Below are 16324 nucleotides of genomic sequence, written 5' to 3' on the forward strand. Positions count from 1 at the left end.
ACATTGCTGGAATCAGGGTCTCTTCCTAAATCATGTATGCTTTCAGATGAGGTAGCAAAAACCTGGTGGCCGGATCCCTTTAACCCTTATCGCGGAGTGCTAATGGGTTGAAGAAGGACCCCCATGGCTGCCATCATAGTATTCCTGTCCCATAGGAGTCCTGGATACACTAATGGCATCTGAGTGCTCTCTGCTTTTTTTCACTGACTCATAGACTTTCATTGGTGAGTTTGATTTGTGACTCGGATCAAAATCAAACGTGTCCCTGTGATTTTGTGTGGACCACTTGGATTGCAAAAATACACCTGTGAACAGCATCATAGACCTTAATAGGTATTTTTTATATCCATGACAAGCACGGATGGAACTCGTACGAGAAATATTGACCTTTGATTGAGGCCTAAGACGGCCCTAATTCAGATTCAGCAAAATTACACATTTATTTCACTGCACAAATCTGAACCTAAAATAAAGGAATCCGTGGTAGTGGCTGATGGTTAAATGCAAAAACTGGTAAAAAAAGGCACATTTTGTGAAATATTAGGGTTGAATATTCTCTTTTACTTTTTTTTAGTATCACAATTTGCACCATAAGTAAGCGGTGGTGAGCTCTCATACGGAATGCCGCCCAATTTTTCCCAGATAACAGCATGAAGATCTATTCATTTTGGAAAAGTTTCAATGAAGAAGCTACAAAGGTGTTTCCAAATAACTAATCTAACCCTAACATGGTGCACGGTATGTTCTAGAGTAGAGTTTGCCCTTCCGGTGAAAGGAGAGCATTTGTATGTGGCATCCAGGGCTTTCCATGGCAGCAGGAGAGCAGCTGGGGGTGGTGTAGGGGGTAGGGCGCACATATATAATGTTGACATCTCATTGAGACTTGAATAAGGAAAAGGAAACACATTCTGCAAAGGTCACCTTAAGTAAACCACACTATTAACCCGTTCTAAGCCTGAGCTGTACATAATACATAATAGTAATACATTCAAAATATATTATTATGTATTATTATAATTAACAACAACACCATTTTTATTAGTATCCAACCATGCAGTTAGGCATAAATCCAAAGACAATTACCGTATATTGCAAAGAGTTATATTGCTAAGGACCCCTTTTATTAACTTGAAAAATAGGAGATTGTTTGGCTTTGTGATCAGAAATAATTTATATTTCCAATTGCAATTTATTTTATGCACTAAAACTATCCACCAACAAGATTTATCACCCATTCAGCCACACTTTAGTTCTATCCATACAGATCCAATATGACCACTAGTTAGCTCTCACATGGATGCCGCCAACTTTCAACACTCGTTTTTAATCATCCTCCATATGGAAAACTACACATAGGAGTATAACTGGCCTAAAATACTAAAGACGAAAATCTGCTGAAATCTGCTTGTAGAATTATTGCAGCATGTTGTGTATTTGTATGGTAGTGTGGGGCAGGAGAGTCTATGGCACTCTAGTGTTATACACTTGTTTACCTTACACCATGAAAAAAAAATGTGGAAGGTTAGACCATGTCACTACCCAGAATGCATCAGCAGCTCACCACCGGCAGGAATGCGAATTTATGAGCTTGCCCTTTAACAAAGTCTGACAATGGCCATTCAGAGCATTATGAAATACAACCTTCCCATCCTGATGGCATGAGAAGTCTGCCAGGGACTGAGCACTCATTATTACATTCCAGCAGATTATTAGCTTTTCACTAGATGTATGTAATGTTCACTTAGGGTAATGTGTGAGTGCTATGTGGAGGATAGACTGTCCTTTATATAGTCTGCAATTGGGTCATTGGGAAATCTTCATATCGAGGATCCTTACTTCCATGGCATCAAATCTGCTGTTACTTTCCAAAGATAAATGACAGTGACGTGTATCCATTAACACCAACCCATCATTTTCTACTGATTTATTGAATTTAATTCAGTCTCAGTAGAGAACCACATGTAGTTCTCGCTCACATGAGCGTAGAGATCGGATGGGTGCTATGCCATGTTTTATTGGATAGCATTCGGACCAATGTTATACTATGAAGGACACTAGAGATCTGCAATTTTTTTCTCATGACGATTCAGATGACACACATCTATACAAGTCTACAGGTGCACGTAAAACATCGTACTGCACTCAGATGTCATCCAAGTGCAATCCGATTTCCCCAGATTCAGACAATGGAGAAAATTGAGAAATTAAATTCTCCGTCCTCTCCGCACTTGTGATACGATTCTCTCATGCGATAGAAACTAAGATGACACTTGGATCAAATTTTGACAGAGTTTGAGTCGGCCCAATCCTCTCACAGAGAGATTATATGATCATGTGACCCCGGCCTGAGGCTGGGGCTACAAGGCAACCTTGGCTGGTTACCTCTGGGCCGGTGCTACATCTTGGTGCCATGGAAGTGACTGGGGTTGCATTGTGACACCTACACTACTACTGCAAGGAAGTTGCAAAAAATCCAACTGAGTCTGATTTCTTGTGACTTGCATTTACAATATGATCCCATTCACTTCTAAAGCACCATCAGCATCAAGCAATCTTTGGTCACATAATGGCTGTCACAGTCACCATGTAGACCTAGCCTTAACCATGGTGAGTAGTAGATGCCTTGATTGTTAGTTAAGAAGTATACTTTGATTAGTATCTCAGCCATCACATTCCAGATCTGGAGTTCCGAACAGGCCTCCTAGAAACAAGACATACTTTCAAAGGTTGTTTTAAGAAACTCTGGGGGTTATCTGCTAGCACACAAAGTGACACAAGCTCTACAAGCCAAATAGAGATGCCTAATTTGCTCACTTCTATTACCCCAAGTGCCCCGATCGTAAGGTAGCTACTCCGGTCCCTGATGCCTCACTTCCGGTGCTTAACACAAGGAAGGGTTTCCTACACTGGCACATGGCCAGAGCTGTTTGTAAACAGGGCTGGATGAAAGTTAAGAGTCAAGACAGTGAAGGGGGCTGAGTTTTCTATTGAAATATGTACAAGTTTTCACAAAAACAGATTTTGGCACAGGACCGGAAGTGAAGTGGCTGGGACTTGAGCAGGAGCAGCTACCGGAAGATCAGTGCATGTGGCGTAATTGAACTCTATTAGTTATATAAGCTATTCTTTAAAGATCTTTTTTTGGGGTGGGCAACATTTTTCATAATGACTAAGCCAGTGATACTGAGAGCCATAAGAAGGGTAAACTTAAGGACCCAGTAGCAGCGGTGCAGCTTTAGGAGGTGCAGAATTAGAGCTGATCCATGAGTGGACCCAAAGGTTTTTCCCCCAAATAACAGGACAGGAGTCTAATATAGACCACATAGCAGGTAGAGAGCCCATACAGATTACACATCCACACCTTTACTGTGAAAGTCACTGTATATTTCACAACGATACCCTATATATTTGGTCTATACGTTTTCATCCATTGATAGAGGTGGAGACCACCGTTCATAGCCAGCATTCTGATAACCAACAGTCTACAATCTGCAATAATGCCCAGATGCCACCATCTCATAAGTGTATAGGGGGCCGCTAATTATTAGATATTGCTGCTGAGCATATCAGGGTCACAATTGCTTCACTAATAAAAGAGTCACTGGACTAAGCGAAAGACAAAGCACAGTATGAAGGAAGAAGACAATGGTAAATGTGCTACCAGTGGGGATTTTTCAAAGAATCTGGTGTCGGCAGGAAAATGGTTTAACAAAAAAGGCTGTTTCCCGTAAGTCTTCCAGCTGGACGTCCTATAGCTACTTCCTTGGGTCATAGAGCTCCTGTTGCACCTTCCTTCCTAGCTGCAGAGTTGTGCAGTACATGTATAGAGCAAGGTTATACCAATAAAAGAAAATATGCGGCTAAAGAGGAATGCAGGAACAGGGCTTCACACCGCATCTTGGTTGAGACTTGTCAGAAGACAACACCTGCATGTTCACGTCTTCAAACTTCCCGAGGGCATGAAAACCAAACAACCCTGTCTGTATATACTAATAGTGTAGCATGCCGTAAGAGGTCTTTGTTGCTCCAGGCAATGGTCACTGGTTTCAAAAAAATTCCAATGACTTACTAGAAAGTTATGTGCTATATTTAGGAGAATCATTTTAGTGTGATCCGATTCTCTCGCATGCGAGAATCTATCACAGGTGTGGAAGGGATGGAGAACTTAGTTTCTTCATCTTCTCCATTGTGTGCAGTCCGATGTTTTACATGCACCAATAGACTTGCATGGGTGCGCGGCGTCTGATATAAGCTGCCAATCGCATGAGACTCGGCATGAGAAAATAAACGCTAGTCGGCGCTGGTCCATTGGATAACATTGGAGCGAGAGCTCTCCGATGAAACATCCGATAGCACTTGTCAGAGTTATCCGCTGGCTCTCTAATAGTTGGAGAGGAGAAGATGGTTATACAGGCAATCACTGTTACATGGTGAAAGTAATTGGTGAAGATGATGTATATAGACTATATGTAAGTAGTACGTCATCTTTATCCTAGCTACATCCTATCCCGAGTCCTTATGACGTCTGGTTCTTCCTCTTCACAACACTCATTTTTTTCCATTTATTTCCTGCACTTCGCATAATGTAGCCAGATTCTGAGCCATTGTTTGGACAGTTACTGATTTCAGAATTACTGGTTAGAACTGACAGCACCACTCTGGGAACATTACCAAATGCAATATTGATATATTTATATCCCATTAATGTTACACGATTCTGAACAAAATGCCAGATAGGAGAACCCAACTCAGACAAATGTCTGCGAAATAAACGCTCCCCCATGTTAGTCTTCTATTGTTACATTATTCCCTGAAAGAAGTGACAATAGGTTTATGTGCTTAACTATAGCTTATGCAAATGTTTGGATATTTGGGGATATTTTTCCCAAACCAAGTTTCGTCTTTGCTAATTATTTCCATAAGTAATGTACAAATTGTTAATATTTGTTTGTTACATGTCCCTCTGAATTATAAAGCGCTGCGGAATATGTTGGCGCTATAGAAATAAAGTCATCATCGATGATACATCACTGGGATATGCCATCAATGTTTGATCAATCATAACTGTGAGCCTTGATACTTAGCGGAAAAATGTGGTGGTGGTGGTGCGAGGACGCATGGTAGGCCCATTACATTCAATGGTCAATCATAGACTCAAATACTTAGTTTCTATTAGCGAAAATATCCAATCCTGCCTGTCATTGGAGCTGTCAATCTATTTCCTGGAAACTGTGGAGAACACTGTAATGATGTGGCTATAAAAGCTAATAATGTGGCATCTCCAGTTGACATTTTTCTAATGTTATGCATTTTAACTTTGCTAATAAAAGTGAAGTTTTATATTGTGCATTGCAGCATACCTCGTCGCTTCTTAGTAGGGTATATTTTTTCGCCTAGTGAAAAATTGTAAACTTTAGTTAGGACAGATGGTTGGTCAGGGTTGGACTGGCCCACCAGAGAACTGGAGAATCCTCCGGAGGGCCCTGTCTTCTCCTTCAGGAGCGTTCATAGTGCACACCTTGCAGCTGCTATGGGGCTCTTGAGTGGGGGACAAAGGTGGACCCTCAGAATCAAATCCTCTGGTGGGCCCAATGTTCTTCAGTCTGACACAGGAGTCAATGGTCAATCCCAGAACAATGATGGAGCTGAATCTGCATTCTGCTTCCCTAGTGCATTTGCCACTTCATTCCAGAAAGCGCCCAGGGTCACAGCTGTCAAATATATGCCATCAGAGTTTCTGAGTTGGCCGTTTTGTCAAGTACATATCTGTATTAACGAAAGCTAAATGATAACCAAAATAGCTGACTTCAAGGCTACCGTGGAGGCTGTAACAAAGCTTTCCCAGAACAGAAAATCTACCTATAGTATGAAAATTGGTATCCAAAAAGGAAAAAACAGTGATGAATAATTGGAACCACTTGATCTTTTATTGGTAACTTGTTTTATTAACAACGCGTTTTGAGAGATCATCCAACGCATAATCAATAAAACAAGATGCCAGTAAAAGACCCGGTGGTGCCATTTATTCATCACTTTTTACTTTATGGACACTACTGCCTACCACCGGGAGTCGCAGGATTCTACCGGTCCTCACGAGGAGCAGCATAAAACAAGGACTGACATTGCGTGAAATAGTCTTGTCTAGTCTAGTACAACTCAGGGAGGTGAGCAGGGAAGCCACTGAGAATGTGAGAATGGGGGGTCTACCGCTTACCTTGTACAACATACTATTGTGTGGGAGAGCTTCTACTCTTTTTTTTCCACTTTAGATTACACTATGAGCGTGGGGGATTTAACACATCACCCTTTTTATGACAGCCTATGACATATATTTATCATATAGATGTGACCACTATGGGATATAGCAACAGAACTTAAAGCCAGTTCACCAGGAATGCTTTCTGTGCTCCGGAGCTCAAAAAGTCACCACTGCCTTTGGCGAAACCAATTGAAATCCAAAAAATAGAGATCCAGTTCAAAGATTATCCATATTATCCAACAAACAGATTTTACATAAGAAATCACCAAGGGTGCTTATACCTTACATTTTAATGATTCCTCAATAAATATTCAAGATCGTATCACATTTTTTTGATTTTCACAGTTTTATCAGCCCTTATAAAGGTACTCTAACTGTATACTAGTCTTAAGTAACCTAAAATGACGGAATTATGAGTGTAACACAACAATGAATATAAAGCAATCATAAATTCCATCAAGGTGATTGAAAGACAGAAGGTTCTATAATAAACCCGTCCTTTAGTGGAGGAAATTCCAGACTTTCATTATGATACTGAAGTGCAGGAATAAGAGTCCTGTGACGTCATCACATGAATGACAGTACGGGGTAATTGGCCACCAATATAAGCTGTTGGCTGTATAATGTTGAGAAATACATCATCCGGCTGGCTATAATGTACAATTCTTCCATCCACCCACAGATCCTGTTTGCTTTACAGCTTGTTATCTGTTGGTAAATGATTAATGCTCGGCTGCGTCTATACAGTAATCAGCAGTGGGGCCCACTTGCTGCAAGAGGTTAAGCTATGCCGACTATTCTATAATACCAAGATCCAGGCCAATTATTCACAGAGATCTGAGCCAGTGCCAAAAGGAAATTGACTCATTTTTAGCCTCAGTCCAGCTCCGCAATGTAGATTTGTAGTATCTGGATTTTCTAACCACTGTCTATTTCAGTCCTAAAATCAGATACATATTAATGAAACCACAGTGATTTTTCCTTCAGCTTTGGGTGTTTTTAGTGGTAAAAATGTAAAACACATAGAGCATGTTTGCTTTTAAAATTACCCTTAAAGGGAACCATGAGCCAGGCCATCACCTTTAAAATCATGTAAATGGGGTTCCTACAACCTCTTTACACCCTCATAGGTGCCCCTGTGTATCTCTGAAAAAGGGAATAAAGGGTTTGAAGGAACCCTATCTACATGCTTTTAAAGGTGATGGTCATGGTTTATAAGGCAAAAAATCTGGTGACAGGTTCCCTTTAAAATTAAAGGGGATCTCTGCATAAGACAACACATTTCCGATGCTCTGCTAGCATGCTATAAAGCATTTCTCATGTGCCGGATCCAACTGTAATAGCCAGAATAGTAGCTGAGAATAACATTAGCTTTCATTTTGTAGGACCAAGCTCGAGGGTCTACCAGCTTATGATCAGCGGACAAAGGAGATTTTTTTTTTTATTATTTACACATGACAAAATAATTATGGTTATAGAGAAAAATGTTGTCAAGGTGCTTCTTTATGCTACTGTCAGCAGGCTAACAACAGCTCTGATCTTTCATACATTAAAGAAGGGCTCCGCTATCTCCGCGCTGCGTTATTCTGCTTTATTGTATATATATAATGCATGACTGAGGCTCTGGGCATAATACAAATGCTAGCAAAAACTGCAGACGTCAAGCCCAGCTTCAGACTTGTAGAAATGAACATCAGGAAAAATAAAATATTTAGAATTTTGAGCTTCCAAAAGCTGAGGAAGATACAAGCAATTATATACAGTGATGTTATCTGAGACTCCATGCAGACACAACATATATTACTAGCACAGGCCCGTATGGTGCATACACTATTTATACACACCTCCATTTCTAGTAATCTTGTATGTAAAGCTATATTTTGAAGCCCATAAGTCCCAATGTAAAACACATATGAGGGCACGGGTCTCTAGAAGGGCATTCGGTAGAGTGGGTGCAAATCCATTGGCATGTCTCCTTCCATTGGGCATGACAGTGGTCTGTGGCCGGTGCACGGGAGCGGGAGCACCGTCTCTTTCCTGCTGACATTCGTGGCTCATTTTTTGATTAGCCAGGCCACAACGTCATCGTTGTGGCATGATGTACATGTGACATCTGATCAAAAGAAGATCAGCAGATAAGAGGGGATAAATACTTCCTCTCCAGTGTAGAAGGCCCAGACCACCGCTGTGGCCGATAGAAAGGGACGTGTAAATAAAATCACACCAACTCTGGTAATCGGGTTTGAAAAGTCATCAAAGGATTAATAATATCTTCTGGATTGAAAAAGCTCTGAGATCATGCCTGACCACCACTCCATACTAATGGGACACAAAGCAAAGAATCATAGAATGGTAGAGTTGGAGGGGACCTCCTGGGTCATCGTGTCCAACCCCCTGCTCAAAGCAGGATTCACTAAATCATCTCAGACAGATGTCTGTCCAGCCTCTGTTTGAAGACTTCCATTGAAGGAGAACTCACCACCTCTTGTGGCAGCCTGTTCCCCTCGTTAATCACCCTCACTGTCAAAAAGTGTTTTCTAATATCTAATCTGCATCTTCTCCCATTCAGTTTCATCCCATGGCTTCTAGTCTTTCTTTGTGCAAATGAGAATATGGATGATCCCTCTACACTGTGACAGCCCTTGAGATATTTGTAGACAGCTATTAAGTCTCCTCTCAGCCTTCTCTTTTGCAAGTTAAACATTCTCAGATCCTCTAACCGTTCCTCATAGGACATTGTTTGCAGACCGGTCACCATTCTGGTCGCTCTTCTCTGAACTTGCTCCGGTTTCTTCATGTTTTTTTTTTTAAAATGCGGTGCACAGAAAAGTCACTACTATGGCAGTCAGACCTTTAGTGACTTAGTAATAGCGTATTTTTACCTATAGATAATGACTTCTTATAATCAGAATACCCATCCAGGTATCATGGCTACCACCTAAATTGCTATGGCATTGCCACATTTGTCTCTTTGGGACTGCTTGCTGACGCACATCTTGCATTTTGTTAATTCATTTGCAAAGGATTATCTATTCATGGCCATAGATGACCCAAGTCTATCAGTGCACGTTAAAATGTTGATTTTCTTTATCGGCTTCTTTACACGGGACTATGAACAATGCTGGGGACAGAGAGATCATTAATGCCATTGTCCTGTCCTCATACAGTGTCACGCTATTGGCAGCACAACCCTTGTTGCATAAATTATACAATCGCCCAACGATCGTGAACTTTGCTCGTTCTAAGGCCATGGCCCCACTATCAATATTCGGCCAGGATTTTTTCTCAGGAGTGGGAGCCAAAACCAGGAGTGGGTGATAAATGCAGAATTGGTGACTTGTTTCTATTATACCTTTTCTCTGATTGTTCCTCACCTGGTTTTGGCTCCTACTCCTGAGAAAAGATAGTGACCAAATACTGACCAAATACTGATAGTGGGGCTGTGGCCTTAGGGTGGTCATCAGTATGTTTACACGGGTGAACAAGTGAAAATGAGTGTTCCTACTAACACTCATCTGACAAATATCTACTGGTGTAAATGGGCCATATGTACGGTTTGTAAAGGGGAGATGGTAGCTACTACTGACAGTCTGACCGCCATCATCCCACCCCTTTTAGGATGTGTATTCCCTTTACTGCACTCCATAAAATATACACAGGGGAACATGCCCAGTACATTCAGCTGATCCTCCCAATACCCAGAGGTTGACATTATATAATAGTTACATTTATGCCAGTTTTTCAAAACCAAAGTTCTCAGGAACAATAAGTTTGTTGTTGGGGTTCCCTATATAGGAAACGATTTTCTTCAGGGGTTTCTCCATGGCGAAACGGCTGGAAATTGATCACATGTGCTTTAAAAATATTCTTTGTAGCTAGATATCATGGCGACATTTGTAGAATTCATTTCTTTAATCAGAAGGATTTTTATTACAATTGTAATGGTTTCGCTGAAATTATCATTACAAGGAAAGTATATTAGGGAACCCTGTAGCTGCTGTACAGCCGCCATGTCTCCTCTACCCCAGGAAGGCTTGTTTTCTGGAGCAGTGACTGCAGTTACCACTACAACCTACTACCATACTGCTCTGTTAACATTCCTAAAATTCCTTGGACTTCCTTAAAATATGCTGTCCTTTTGTTTCAGAGCGCTAGCTCTAGTTTAACCCCTAGCCAGAAGTTTACTGCTTTCCCAGGAATTCTACCCTAACTACAGATCCCGGAGACTTGTGCAGCTCTTGATACTTCACATCAGAGGGTCAAGAAAGCTCTGCTCATACAATCGCATTCTCCACCGTGACTACAACAAGGTGCACATGGCTTTATTAGTGGACGATCAATTTGTACAAGAGGCTTCAGTGCTGGACTGTAGCAGTACATTTATCAAAAGGAAAAGAAAAATAAAGTCTGTGTTTCTCTTAGTAACCAATCACAGCACTTCTTTCGTTTTACCTGAGCAGTTTAAGAAATGAAAGCTGGCCTCTGATTGGATGCTAAGAGCAGTAAACAGTTTTTCTATTAGATAGTCTTGATAAATGAGGATCAAGGCCTAAGTAATTTTACATTAATGGCAGGGTTACATGTACAGCAACTACAAGTTTAAATATTTGGGGCAAATATAACCAACTCCAAAATATTGTAATAACAGCCATAGAAGAGGAGATTTATGGCTTATATTTGGTTTATATAAGCCATATTTATATAACCCATATTTGGTTTATACAACAGCAATTTAGCAGTTGAGTTATTTGGTAACAAGAGTCTGATTGCTTTAGACTAGAGCCCCCCATTCACCTTGGATGGCTGTTGAACGAACAATGGCTCGGCCGATCATTTGGCCAGCAGCTATCTCGGCCTTCTCTTCTATACACAGGAGCGCGCACCCTGCCGAAATCTCTAGTGGTGGCTTATCTCAGGGAGAAATAAAGGATCAGCAGTCCGAAATCACATATGCAGGATCCTTAACTCCCCCGACACTCAACTGTCCCATACAAGTTAGACTGACAGCTGAACCCTTCGATATTGGTGGTTGGTTTCACACATCCATGAAAAATGGACCATTCTTGAATCAAAATGCTCAGCCCAAACTCCAGGTCTCCTGACCTGAGCTAACTGCCTCATAGGCATACAATATGTGAGCAGCTAGCTCCAGTCAGTCCCTTTTCACATGTAAAGCGCCATGGAATAAATGGCGCTATAATAATAATAATAATAATAGGTATATGAGAAGCTAGCTCTGGTCAGGAGACCCTTATAGGTATATAAGAGCAGCAAGCTCTGGTGAGGAGACCCTAATAGGTAGATATGAGCAGATAACTCTGGTCACTATACCTTCACAGGTATATATGAACAGCTAGCTCTGATCAGCAGACTGTCATAGGTATATATGAGCAGCTAGCTCTGGTTAGCAGACCCTTACAGCCTATGAGGGTCTGCTGCTCAGAGCTAACTGCTCATATATACCTATGAGGGTCTCCTGACCTGGACCAGCTGCTAATATATACCAATTAGGGTATCCTGACAATAGCTAGCTGCTAATATATACCTATAAGGTTCTGCTGATCGGAACTAGATGCTCATATATACCTGTGTGGGTCTCTGACCAGAACTAGATTCTCATATATACCTGTGAGGGTCTGCTGACCTAAGCCTGCTGCTCATATATACCAAAGAGGGTCTGCTGATCGGAACTAGATCCTCATGTACACCTGTGAGGGTATCCTGACCAGAACTAGCTGCTCATATATACCTATCAGGGTCTGATGATCAGAACTATATGCTCATATATACCTTTGAGGGTCTCCTGACCAGAGCTAGCTGCTCATATATACCAATGAGGGTCTGCTGATCAAACCTATGTGCTCATATATACCCTTGAGGGCCTGCTGACCAGAGCTAGCTGCTCATCTCTACGTTTGAGGGTTTCCTGACCTGAGCCAGCTGCTAATATATACCTATAAGGGTCTGCTGATCGGAACTAGAAGCTCATGTATACCTGTGAGGGTCTCCTGATCTACCTTTGAAGAGAGTCTCCGGATCAAAGCTAGCTGCTCATATATACCTATGAAGGTCTTCTGATCAGAGTTGGCTGCTCATATATACCTATGAGTCGTAAGTATACTGTATATGAGCAGCTGGCTCAGGTCAGGAAAGCCTCATAGATAAATATGAGTAGCTAGCTCACGCCAGGAGACCATCATAGGTATACATGAGCAACTAGCTCACGTCAGGAGACCCTCATAGGTATATATGAGGTGGTTAGCTCAGGCCAGGTATTCCAATCTGAATTTCATGAAAGCTGCCTAATGAAGATGAAAAGCATTACCAAACCCGCTGTTTTGCCATAAATTCATAGATGAAATATTTCAAAGCTTATGCAATGGAGAAGTGGAGTAGTTAGTCATAGGAACAAATAGGAACTAATAAAATTCCTCCTCTTACATTTTAGATATTCATTAAAAAAGGAAAACTGCAACCGAATTGGCAGCCATGGGCTCCATTTTTCATTTTCACTAGTTTTGATATATCTCACACAAAAAAAAAAACAAAATCATGAATAATGTTTTCACATGGGCCAAAGCAAAGATGCATTAATGATCATTTTCGCTGAAAGCAGAACATTTTCTATAGGGTTCTGCAAATCTGGTACTAAAAGATGAGCTGACACTCAACGGAGCGTTGTGGTTATCTACGAAACACACTGACATGTCAAGGATTGACTTGTGTGCATACAGTATGTGTACTCAGGCAGTCCTATTATTTCCCCCATACCTATAGATACACATTCCCCCATACATATAGATGCATATATTCCCCCACACCTATAGATACATAGATTCACCATCTCATGTTACTTTAATCCATTAGGAGTCTTGAGTCTATTCACATACTTCTGGCTTCCTTCCTGACTGTGGTGTGTTAGTCACTAACGTCCAAGTATTTCTTGGCTGTCTCTTATGTATGGTCGCCTGGCAGTCTTTGCTGAATCTTCCAAATTCTTTTCTGGCACACCGACTGTTCTTTATTGCAGGCCTTTATGCAGGTCTCTAGACTGATGTCTCCGCCGGCTGTCTCTCTGCCAGCTCTCTACTTCATAGCTCTCTCCCATAGTCTTTCATGGGACACCTATCTAACATTTGCTAGCCCCCCATTTTTCTTACAGCTGGCTATATGTGATATATACGATGTACATATATATCTAGCGGTGATGCAGTGGGGTCTCACCAATTCTTGCATGGTTGTGGTGGTGTTATGTGTATGGTGAGAAGACAATCCTGTCCTTCGATTATGGTTAGGGTTTTTGACGCTTTGACTTTATCATTGTGTTGGAGCACATATGTCAATGTCTAACCCTATATGATAGGAAATACTACAGTTCTGGTAACATGGTGTCCGTCCAGCTGACTTTTCATTAGCTATTATTACTGCAGCTTTCATGGTGACACTGTTGAATGATATGAGCTTGGATACAATATATTTACACTTATAGAGTCTTATAAAAGCAATGCAGGACATGATGGGTTAATGCCGGTACTCACCAAATAGTTCATTGTTTCTGTTGTAGGGGATCCACTTGTAATCCAGCTGTTTCGTAGCGATCTGCTATAATCCTATCCCTAGGCGGTTGTCGGTACCAGATCTGGACTTTTTTCTTCTCCTTATTACTTTATGCCCAGCATTTCCCAGAGTGACTGTCACCAATCTGCTTTATGAACGGTGTATGCTATGTAGAAAAGGCTGGATCTGACACTCTCTCTGGATCTCTTCTGCTGATGTCTCCTTGACTATAGCAATTGGTCATTGACTTTGGTGACCATTAGCGGTCATCCTCACCCTGCCAACCGGCTTGGTGGCTACAATCCCAGGAGGCTGGATCTGGTGTCAGACACCCGGTGGGATCCGCAGTCCTCCCTGCTGCTCTCCCTGGATCCAGAGCTGCTGGCACAATATTCCTGGCTCTTCTGCAGTTACTTTCTCCTTATTTCTGTCCGAATTAATATCCCTGGATGTCTCTTGATCCTCCAGGCTGTCTCTTTATGTGGTTAGGGGAGCTTCCTGCTCTTTGTGTCTCATGCAGTCTCCCTGTATTCCTGGCTGTCTCTCTTGCAGCCTCTTTCCCTGTCTCTTACACAGACTGCTAGGAGAGAGAGGAGGAGATTCTGGGGGAGAGGTAACATTATCCCATCAATGCCTCAGCCCAGACCCCTCTTTCCAGGAGCTGCTCTCATTGGCTGGCTCTGCTTTCTAATGCTAATGACTATAGGGGGAGGGTAACTCTCTCTCTCTCTGTCTCTCTGGTGTGAGACTGCCACAGTCTGGTGCTCCAAGGCATGAGATCTCTGGCAGGATTATGACAGCATGGATGAATGAATGGAAGGAACAGTGGAGGATTTTTGTCCTGGTCCTACAGCTAAAAAAAAATGCATGCTGTTATCTTTCCTTATCCAGCTGATTTTTAGGAAAGCCCAAATAATCCCCTGCTGGTGGCTCAGATTTGGCTACACAATTCTAATAGCAAATAAGGCTTTCCAGCGTCAAGTCCCCATGAGTTGTTCCAGAGCTCGTCAGGCTGCTGGCGTCCATCCCACCAGCTTGGAGAAGATGACTGGTGAGGAGCGATCAGCCATATGGAAAAGTCTTTAGGGACATTCCAGCCACAGGGCAACTAAAGCTGGCCCAGCCGTGGACGGAACAATTTTTCCTAAAGGCGAGCCAACATTTTTTTTTGGTCAGCACAGGATTTCACAATTGAAATAAGCTACTTTCTGACAATGCACAATATTATGTATACACCCATCGGGTTCTGGACTCCGGAGGTATATAGTTTAAAGAGGTTGTCCACCACTAGGACATCTACTAGGACAACTACTAGGTCAACCCCTTCTTGAACTAAATGTTTGGCTTTGATAAAATGAAAAAACCCTATACTCTCCTCCCATGCGGCACGTTCCACCGGCTTCGGCACTCGCAGTCCCGGGGACAATAACGCCAGCTCTAATTGGGCGCCGGGCACCACGTGTCATTCCGCCGCATCACTGTCCCAGGACCGCGAGTGCCGACATCGCTGGAACAGCACCAGCACAGGCGGTGAGCATAGGTTTTTTATTTTATCGGGGCCAAACATTTAGTTCAAGAAGGGCTTGACCTAGTAGTGGACAACCCCTTTAAATTGCCTTAAAGGGGTATTCCCATCTGTAAGATCCTACCCATACTGTATGTAGTAGGCGTAATAATAATAATGTTAGCACATACGTCAAATTAGAAATGTAGTATAGTTCTGATAACCTGTTTCGCTTATCCCATGTGCAGGGAATTGCAGTAGCTTAGGTATCCATGGTTACGACCACTCATAGTGATAGTTACTAGTGGTCGTAACCATGGCTGCCTAAACTACTGTAATGCCCTGCACCTGGGGTAAGCAACATAGGTTATCAAGAGAAGTATACTACATTTCTAATTGGAGGTATTTGCTAATATTATTATTGCATCTACTACATATTGGGACAGGGTCTTGGAGATATGAGTACCCCTTTACGATAATTTGACGTCAAAGATTACCAAACACAATCAAAATTATAGAATAGCTATAAATAATATTTAAAGTGAACCTGACCATACACAGAGGCTTGTCAGTCACTGTCAAAGGGCGGGAAAAAGCCACCAGGGACCCGCCAGTATGGCCGGCCTGCCGCGCACATCATCCCTGGCAGCTATTAAAAGTATGGTTTTCACTGAAACGCCGCAGCATTTCGGAGTCGAACATACATGGCTGTGATCGTACAGCCAGTAGCTGATACATGCTACCCACGACTTGGGCAGCATGTATCACCTGTCTCTTTAACACCTTAGTGACCGAGCTAATTTTGACCTTAATGACAAGGCCGAATTTTTTAAATCTGACCAGTGTCACTTTGTGTGGTAATAACTCTAGAACGCTTCAATGGATCCTACTGATTCTGAGACTGTTTTTTCGTGACATATTGTACTTCATGTTAATGGTACATTTTGGTCGATATGATTTGCATTTACTTATGAAAATATCGAAAATTTTACAAAAGAATTCGC

General features: G+C 41.9%; 1 protein-coding gene across 1 annotated transcript in view; it reads right to left on the reverse strand.

Moving 5' to 3' along the window:
• BCAR1 (BCAR1 scaffold protein, Cas family member) overlaps positions 1-14471 on the reverse strand; it is a 127654-nt gene extending 113183 nt beyond the window's left edge. Inside the window, exon 1 of the mRNA XM_073659330.1 lies at positions 13798-14471. Within this exon, the coding sequence (XP_073515431.1) occupies positions 13798-13809 (12 nt within the window). The 5' untranslated portion in view covers positions 13810-14471. The remainder of the gene's footprint in view (positions 1-13797) is intronic.
• Positions 14472-16324: the final 1853 nt, after the last annotated feature.

This window comes from Phyllobates terribilis, unplaced genomic scaffold (genome assembly GCF_046119375.1).
Source record: "Phyllobates terribilis strain yellow unplaced genomic scaffold, ASM4611937v1 Scaffold_13__5_contigs__length_258822181, whole genome shotgun sequence".
NCBI lineage: Eukaryota > Metazoa > Chordata > Amphibia > Anura > Dendrobatidae > Phyllobates > Phyllobates terribilis.